This window comes from Loxodonta africana, chromosome 8, assembly GCF_030014295.1.
Source record: "Loxodonta africana isolate mLoxAfr1 chromosome 8, mLoxAfr1.hap2, whole genome shotgun sequence".
Lineage (NCBI taxonomy): Eukaryota > Metazoa > Chordata > Mammalia > Proboscidea > Elephantidae > Loxodonta > Loxodonta africana.
Window position 1 is genome coordinate 16315653 of NC_087349.1, and position 9789 is coordinate 16325441.

Consider the following 9789-nt stretch of genomic DNA (forward strand, 5'->3'; position numbering starts at 1 on the left):
CCACCATAGGATGTGACCACCTATCCATAAGCAACAGCAACATTTCAGTGCTAAAAATTACATGAGGTTAGAAACCAAGATGTAGGTTCCCAAGGTATTAGTCCTGAACATGCAGCCCAAAAATGGGAATTGTTTTGCCTCTTTAAGTGAGCATATACCGTCGGACTTCCTGAAAGTTTATAAACTGTTTAGTCTCCAGGTAGTCTAGCCATAACTTTCAAACAGCACTGCATCACCAATGCCAACACTGCCCAGGGCACAAAGAGAGCTAGAAAACCTAAAACCATTATGAGACAGGCTCAAATGAAGACAGGAGGTGGTGATGGGTACATTAACACCTAACACACCTTCCAGGGCTGTGCTGACACAGAGTGACCACATTCCTCTCCTGCCACACGCTGTGCCGGGGACCTCAAAGCTGTTTGTTCAAAGACCTGATCAAAGCCTGAACCCCTTCCACAAAGTTTACTTTGAACTAAATACCGGCAGACCAAAATACTCTCTGGGGAGAAAGGGAATTTAACAGGTGTCTACAATAAAGGATTTTCCAAGTTTTTGAAATCCCAACTTCTGTGAAGATATAAACGTGAGCCTTCTGCTATCTTCAAACCTCCTTGACATCTGCAACCAGAGGATGTCTACAAAGGCTCTGCTCCAAGGTTTCAATAAGGTCTCCTCAAGTCACAGCCAAAGTTTGTCTTCCCAATTAAGCCAACTATTAACGGCCAACTTAGAAGAAAAGACGGACAACATTTAATTGGAAAGCAAATCACCTAACAGTAAGTGGTAGACACACTTCCCAATTAAAAACCTGGTAAGAACTCACAAAAAATAAAACAGCATCTCCAAATGCCATCTTCCTTATTCCCATTTAGAAATGCTGCCTCCACCAACCTCGCACCAAACAAAAGGCTGGGAGGGGAGGGGGGATCAATAAAAAAGTAGGAAAATGGGTGTGTGTGTGTGAAGCTGTCCAAATTGGACATCAACAGGTAATCAGGACTCTGTCCACCCAATTAGTTTCATTTTAAAGGGCCAATGGCAAGACTTCAAACCAAAAGCTCTACTCAGTGACTGCAGAGTTGGCGGCAGCCTGCATCAGCCCAGGGCCTCTCTGCATCAGACTAAACCCAAGCACTGTCTGTTGGGTCCCTCCACAGCTCTTCATCAAAGTCCCCCTCCAGTCCTGAGAACCTCTTCTGCAAACTCCTGGGAGTCCACCCTTTGAAACATCTGACTGTCACAAAATATTTTTATTCAGTTGTTTTTAGGTGATTAAAAATAATATTAATGAGTCTCAAGGTAATTTAGAAATATCCAGCTACCCAAGGCTAAAACTTTCATTACAATTACACTGTGCTTCATCTTTCAATGATTTTGGATTTTAAACACTTTAAAATGATGGAGTATCATGCTAGCAAAATACAGGAGAGTCATTATTTAACTATTTAATACTATGGCTGGAAATAGCAATGAGATTTGGATATTCCCTATTTTTATATCTACTCTGTCCTTAAATCAAACTTTCATCCGCCTGTGGTGACTGTTTTTCCAGCATTAAAAGATGACTGTAATAATGAATGCTGTTCCAACTACCAGGAATAGCATCATAAAAAAATACGAAAAGTGTTGTGCTAATACATAATGTAGTATAGAAATAGCGCATTTTTTACATATCTGAGCAAGAGATTTGAAGAATGTATAACACTCACTATTCAAAAAAGAAAAACCCAACTGTTCAGTGATATAAGAAAAACCAAACTGATCAAACTTTCAAAGAACAGTGGACTCTATCACTAACAGGTCATCTATTTTGTGACAAAATAAGTCACACACAGAAACATTAAAGAGAAGTGGCATGTACGGGGCTCAACTTTGGGAATACTGACGATTTTATAAATATGAGCCTAAAATGGGTTTTCGTTTTTGAGGCATGTTGCCAAAGCAACCAGGAAAGCTACAGTCTTTGAGAGAATTTGACAAAGGTTAAGGATAGGAGGAGGCAGCAAAGCTTCATATGAGGAATTAAGAATAAGAAATACAATGTTGCAAGAAGCATACCACAAAGAATACAAAGGGAACAGACACACAAAGCGGCAACTTGTGAGTGACAGTGCAACTTACTAACAAGAAATCCACACTCCCCATTCCATTCTTCCCTGCAGGACCCTCCACTCCCAAACACGACAGTAATTCTGCCAGACTCCTCTCACTGCAGCTGCCTGTGTTACTGGCAACCATCAGAAGCACTTCAGGAGGGAAATGACAAGGAAGAGAGTTAGCAACACTCTCACTACAACGCCAAAATTTTCCTTTGATTCAAAGAAATGTTGACATACAAACATCAACACTCCAGCACCAACAATCTCCAGTCTTAAACAGGACACTAAGCCTGGGGACTCCCTTCTGTCATACTTCTGTTACAGGTACGATAATAGTAACAGTGTCATTCAAGTGGTCCCAGGTGGTCAAGAATAAGGAAAAAAGAGGGAAAACAATAATAATACACAACGGAGGGTCAAAGTAAAAAAATGTCTAGGCCTAAATTATGGTGATAAAGTCAAGGTCATATAGATGGGCATGAGAGATGGACAACCACAAAAATCACATTCCACACCACCCAGCAGGAGATTGCCCCTGGAGAACACGAACTGGTGGTCAACCACGAACAAAGGCAAGGTATGTCTGAATCAGTATCAGTAAAAAAGCTTTAGTTTGCTTTTTATGCTTTTGTAAAATATGGGACCAAAAAACCCAAACCAAACCCACTGCCATCAAGTCAATTCCAACTCATAGTGACCCTATAGGACAGAGTAGAACTACCCCACAGGGTTTCCAAGGAGCACCTAGTAGGTTCCAGGTGCCGACCTTTTGGTTAGCAGCCATAGCTCTTAACCACTGCACCATCAGGCTTTCCAAATGTAAGACATCTAGGGCAAACTGGTATATAAGAAATGGGGAAAGCCTACAGGATGAAAAGTACACAGATGAGATGGTGCATCTGAATACGGCTGCTACCGTCTCTGATGCCCACTCTATTTCTACTGGAAGTAACCACTCCTTCCCTTTGATTCCCATCATGTTTAATCTCTACCTCTCTTCTAAAGTTAGTATAATAGTTTATTTACATATTTTGTCCCCCAAAGAGACTACACTCTCCTCAAAGGTAGCATCTATGCCTGAATCATCTTTGCAAAACTCAGGATAGTCACTCTTTCACTCAAGTTATTTATTGAATACATAATACGGGCCAGGCACCATGCTACAAGCTGGCACTAAATACATACTGTTTAAATGAATGTTGACTAAAAGGCAAAAAAAGTAAACAAGTTCAAAAAAGAATTCAAATAAACTCATGTATTGTAGCTCCGCAGGGGATTAAGAAATGAAGCTACAAATACCCTAGCTGGAGTTTTGGTATCAAGAGCCACATCCATATTCCTATGCACTGTCACAGGAAACCTGCAGGCCTGAGGCTGTCAGATTCAGATGAGCCTTTCTTCTGTATGGCCTACCAAGTATACTAGGCATTTCCATACAGAGAATTATTCTCTAATTCCTACAGAGGCAATTGATAATAATGAATTAGCATGCTATTTTTTTAATACTAAGCTGTTGTTAGCTGCCATCTCGTCAGCCCCCAACTCATGGAGACCCCACGCACAACAGAATGAAATGCTAGTTGGTCCCTTTGCCATCCCCATAATCGGTTACAGGCTGCTCCACTGTGATCCATAGGGTTTTCATTGGCTAATTTTGAGAAGCAGATCACCAGGCCTTTCTTCCTAGTCCATCTTAGTCTAGAAGCTCTGCCGAAACCTGTTCAGCATCATAGCAACATGCAAGCCTCCACTGACAGACACAGGGTGGCTGTACACGAGGTACACCGGCTGGGAAGAAAACCGGGTCTCCCTCACGGAAGGTGAGAATTCTACCACTGGACCACCAATGCCCCAATCTTAAACTACAGTCCCCCAAATAAAGCCAAAAAACCAAACCCTCTGCCATCGAGTCGATTCGAACTCATGGCAACCCTATGAGACACAGCAGAACTGCTCCATAGGGTTTCCAAGGAGCGCCTGGTGGATTCAAACTGCTGACCTTTATGGTAGCAGCCATAGCTCTTAACCACTACAGCACCAGGGTTTCCAAGTCCCCTAAATAAGACCCCTGAAATGGGCTTTTATCTGTCCATGAACTGATAGACTGTCTTAAAGGTATGATTTATTCACTCATTCAACATATTTATCAAATGCTTATTACCTAGTAGGTATTATTGGGCCCTGGGTTTTTAAAAAGATCATCAGGACACTCCAGCGGCCCAAGAACTCAGGGAAAAGTTCAACAGAGGTGGGGAAAAAAGGGGAGAATATCTTATTTAACGAAAAATACTCAAATTGAAATTCAAATGCCAACAACGTCAAAACGGGTCGTAATACATTTTATTCCGGTTGTTTTTTACAGTCATTCCCTGTGTCATGTCATACTTAGTGGTACTTGAAGAGCTCCCCCCCGACCCCCGCCAATTTATTGAGGTATTTCCCTTAAAAAATAAATAAAAGAACCCCTAAAAGATCTGCCACTTTCACTATACATATTGTGGGAAAATAAAATGCACAGAGGGTAATTGGAAATTCAGTTTTGTTTGTTTTTTTAAGAAATAGACCAGGATAGGAAGGCAGGAAAAGGCAGAACAAAAACTGACAATGGATGCAGGTCTTCAAGCCCAGAGCCCTGCCACCAGCTGAAGTTCTTATACTGGAGGCTGTAACCACTCACAGGTGGTTGAAGGTGTCCATGGCGTGGGTGAGAACAACCCTGAGAGGGATCTCTAGGGTGCGGGGCCTTACACCCAGAAGCCCAGGAAGCATGGCGCCTGCCCCGTGAGCGCTGCTACAGGCGATCCATCAGTAAACGTTGCACGGATGAGTGAACACACCTTCACCTGGCCTTCTCTACCAAGCGCACACAGCCTGCTTTTAGGGCCAGGGAACCCTAACCACGGGCTCTGCCCCTAACCAAGGGCTTTGTCTCTAAAGAAAAGACTGGGGGAGGTGAATCCTCTCTCCAGCCCAACCCCAGAGACAAGAGGACGCCGTGGGAGGGGCCCGGGGGGGACAGGGCGGGAAGGGGGAGGGTCGGCAGGGTGCACTCAGACAGCCCCTCTCCCTTCCAAAAACGAGGTCGGGTCCCTGACCCCTGTCCCCTAACCCTGCCTCCTGCCTCCCTCACCTGATCACAGAGATGAGCAGCCCCGAAGGGTCTTTGCTTTTGCTGACAGTGCTTCTGTATTTCCCACCAGCTGCTTCTGCCGCCATCTTGTACGGGGCGGGAGGAGGGCCGGTGGGCTGGAAGCGACCACAGCGCTTGAAAACTCTGTTTGACCCCGCAGAAGTCTCCGCCAATGGGATAAGAGAAATGCCGAGGACCGGAACTAGGGCATCCAATCGCTGGAGTGAGGAGGCGGGACTGAGGCTGCAAGTTTCGACGCCACGATGGGCGAGGTCTCTCTAAGCACTCTGGGAATTGTAGTTTTCATTCTACTGTTCCTCGGAGCGAGAAACCAGTAGTAATCTGCCTGAAGTCGCTCGAGGAGTGTCTTCACTTATATTTATTCCTACCTTAAGTTTGTTTTCAGTTTGCTTGTTTTTAGAATATAATGAGGTTTTTAATCAGCTTTATCTGGCGACCCCAAGTTGTGGGGAGGAGGGGCTATGCTTCATACCTATGCTCAAAGTTTGTTTCATTGGCAATTGCTTTAAACACGAGTGGTAAAAATAATAGTAATTGTTTAATCCAATAAATTGCGAAAATGAATTAGACACAGAGAAGCTTGCCTTTGGTATTCCCTAAAACTAAATGTTCCTGTTTAGATTTGATTTAATGTTAGTTTGATTTTTCCCAATGCCCCTAAATTTCCAAACAAACCATTGCTGTCCAGTCAATGCGAGCTCTTACCGACCCTATAGGACAGAGTAGAACTGCCCCATAGGGTTTTCAAGGAGCAGCTGGTGGATTCGAACTGCTACCTTTTGGTTAGCAGCTGAGCTCTTAACCCCTGTGCCACCAAAACCAAAAAAAAAAAAAAAAAACCATTGCCATCCCCTCGATTCCGACTCATAGTGACACTATAGCACAGAGTAGAAACTGCCCCATAGGGTTTCCAAGGATGGGCTGGTGGATTCCAACTGCAGACCTTTTGATTAGCTGCCATAGCGCTTAACGACTGCACCAACAAAATCATATTCAGGAGCACTCAAAGGAATAACTGATAAACAAAAGTCAACATAACAAAAATAAAACTGATCAGATTGCAGATTCCTTTTCTTCTCAAGCTTAATAAGATTCAGATAGTAAAATGAGTATCTGTCCTTCATTACTATTTTTACTAGTAAATTATATTTTAGGCTTAGTCACTAACTCAGAAGACAAAATAAACAAAAACCAAGAGGAGAGTACCTACAGAGAATCATTGGGGAAACGCAAATCAAACCCACAATGAGATCCCACTTCATACCCACTCAAATGACTACAATACAAATAGAAAAAATAAATAACAAGCGCTGGTGATGATGATGGTGAGAAATTGGGAACTCCTACACTGCTGGTAGTAATGTAAAATGAGGCATTGGCTGTGGAAACAGTTTAGCTAGGCCTGTCTTAGGAGGCCTCTATATAGGATCGCTATGAGTCGGAACCCACTCGATGGCACTGAGTTCACTGGGAAGGGTGGGTTTAGTTAGTAGTGAGCACTTAACTGTTCGTGCCACCAAGAGACTCCTAGAATTACCACCCCCCAGCAATTCCACTCCTAGGTATACAGTCAGAACTGAAAACCGGTATTCAAATAAAAAGTTGCACGTGAATACTAAAAGAAGCACTATTCATGATAGCCAAAAGGTGGAAACAGCCCAAACACCTGTCAATGGATTTAAAAAATGTGGTATATCCATACAATGGAATATTATTTAATCATAAAGGAATAAAGTACTGATATATGCTACAACATGGATGAACTTGAAAACATTACGCTGCATGACAGAAGCCGGACATAAAAGGCCACATATTATCTGATTCCATCTACATGAAGTATTCAGAACAGACAAACCCATAGAGTTAGAAAACAATTTAGTGGTTGCTGAGGGGCCAAGGGGAGCTGGGGATGAAATGCGGAGTGGCTGCTTATTGAGCATGAGGCTTCCTTTGGAAGTGACAAGAATGTTCTGGAACCAGATAGTGGTGATGGCTGCACAACTTTGTGAATGTCCTATGTGACACTGAATGGTGCACTTTAAAATAGCTAAAATGGTAGCTTTCATGTTAAGTGTATTTTACCACAATAAAAAAAATAATGCAGGCTGTAAAGTAGGACTACCTACATTCAGCCTCAGCTCTCCACACACTTATTAGGCTACTTTAGTCAAGTTACTTACCCTTTCTGTGCCTGTTTCCTTATCTGTAAAGAAGGTGATAATAGTATTTCACTTAGAGAGTTATTGTGAGAATAAGTGAGTTATACAGATCGGCACCATTTTACTAGAGTATGGTAATAATTCTGTTTAAAATATGTCCCAGTGGGTATTACAAAGTTATTTTTGAGCAGCAATACTAATTTTTCATTTTTTCTTTATGCTTTTCTGTGTTTTCCAAATTTCCTATGATAGGTATTGCTTTTATAGACAAATAAATAAAAATACATTTTTAAAAAAGTAAGTATTAAACAAGGATCAAAAGTGATGTCCTGTTGTCACAAGCTGCAAATGCAATTGTGTGATAATTAAGTTAACAGACCCGCGTTAAATCTTCATTCAATAAACTCTTTGTTTCTCAGTTCCACTTCGTATCCCAGGAAAAACCTGTCCATTGTAACTTTCATCTTTACATGACAGTCATACCTTGTAATGTTGCTGCTAATCCAGGTGACCTGCTAAACGAACTCCAATCCTTCACCGGACTGCAAACAGCGGGGAAGGGGGAAATCAGGGAAAGGTTTTGTGGGTCTACCCACTTACAACCTTCAGCCTTCAACACAGATCCCCCATACTCACCAAATTACTTGGGACCAACTAAAGTTTATGACTAGCTAAGAGATTAATTATAGGCTTCTCTGTGTGGAGGGGCTGTCATACTCATCAGAGAATCAAAAGAAAAGAAAAGCAGAAACGCCCATAAGCCACAGCAGCTACCCAATACCCAAAGAACAATGAGCATAACTGCTGAAGATGTTCCAATGGGAACTTATCAGCAATGGCTAGGATGACTGCGGAAGTCTTTATGGATGGCATTGTGGTTGCTAGTTGCCGTGGAGTTGACTCAAGGCAACCTTATGTATAACAGAATGAAAGTCTGCCCAGTCCTGAGCCATTTTCATGATGGTTGGTATGTTTGAGTCCATTGTGCAGCCATTGCTTCCTGGAATAGGTGGGGTTTAATTAAGCTGGACCAGACAAAAGAAGAGCAGAGACTCAAACACCTGAAGAGGAAGAGAAGGGCCTTCTAGACAGGATAAAGCACAGAATGAAAGGATGCATTCTGTGTTCAAGGGAATCCTTTGGCTAAAACAAAGGGTTCATGGAGAAGTGCTGTCAGAAGGTGAAGAGATGCGTAGAACTCAGCTCAGACAGGACCTTGAACCCCGTGACCAGGCATTCGATGAATTTGTGCAGGGAGGGAGGTAGTAGTGTGAGCACAGGTCTTGTTTTATGTTGTATTTTTTTTTATTGTATTGTAAACCAGGGCAGGCTGTTCCTTATTATTACATTTGTAAATATACCCAGAGGCTTTTAAAGCCACGGAACATCCAATTAAATTAAAATGCTTTGACCTCTTTGGATGAGAGGCTCTATATAAATCCAAGGTATTGATATTCTTATTATTGTGGATAAATGAAACGTGTGAGTGAGGCTAACTCAGCAGCAGAATGGCTTCCCTGAGGTTTGTTTTAAAAAAAAAAAAGCCTACACCAGGGTGTCTGTGCAACACACAGCACAGACAAGGGGGATTTTAAAAAGAGTGCCTCATAGGTGCGGGCAGAAGTCTGGGAAACGGGATGGTCCATGCCCCCATCAACACTGCCTACTTATAAGAGTTAGCTCAACTAAGTTATAAAAATGCTTTCCAGGCATGACTGAGTAAGTCAGACAGAGGGTATATACCATAAACTGGAGGAAAAAGTCAATGACACTTTCATCATGGGAAAAAAAAACTGTTACCTGTTATTATTTTATTCAGGACTTAAATTTTCTATCAACTTTTTATTTACTTTGATTGACATAAATCTTATATTAATATAAGATTGATTTAAGATATGTCACCGTTAGCTGCCGTTAACTCCAGTACTGACTCAAAGCAACCCCATGCACAACGGGATCAGACCATTGTGATCCACAGGGTTTTCTTTTTGTCGTTTTGTGTGTGTGTGTGTGTGTGTGTGTGCTTTAGGTGAAAGTTTACAGCTCTATTTAGTTTCTCATACAAAAATTTATGCACACGTTGTTATGTGACCCTAGCTGCTATCCCTATAACGTGACAGCACACTCCCCTTTTCTACCCCGCAATTCCTGTGTCCATTCAACCAAATCCTATCCCTTTCTACCTTCTCATCTTGCCTCATCTTGCCTCAATCTGCCCATTTAGTCTTGTGCATCTACTTGAATTAAGAAGCACAATCTTCACGAGTATCATTTTATGTCTTATAAGCCAGTCTAATCTTTGTCTGAAGAGTTGGCTTCGGGAATGTTTTCAGTTCTGGATTAACAGAATGTCTGGGGGCCAGGTCTTCTGGGGTTC

At 42.2% G+C, this 9789-nt stretch overlaps 1 protein-coding gene across 6 annotated transcripts in view; it reads right to left on the bottom strand.

The window, feature by feature from the left end:
• Positions 1-5365, bottom strand: part of EXOC4 (exocyst complex component 4) — an 831013-nt gene extending 825648 nt beyond the window's left edge. For all 6 annotated transcript variants that reach the window (XM_003420870.4, XM_064289703.1, XM_010600447.3 and 3 more), the window contains exon 1: positions 5233-5365. In XM_003420870.4, coding sequence (XP_003420918.1) covers positions 5233-5318 — 86 coding nt within the window. In that variant the 5' untranslated portion in view covers positions 5319-5365. The remainder of the gene's footprint in view (positions 1-5232) is intronic.
• Positions 5366-9789: the final 4424 nt, after the last annotated feature.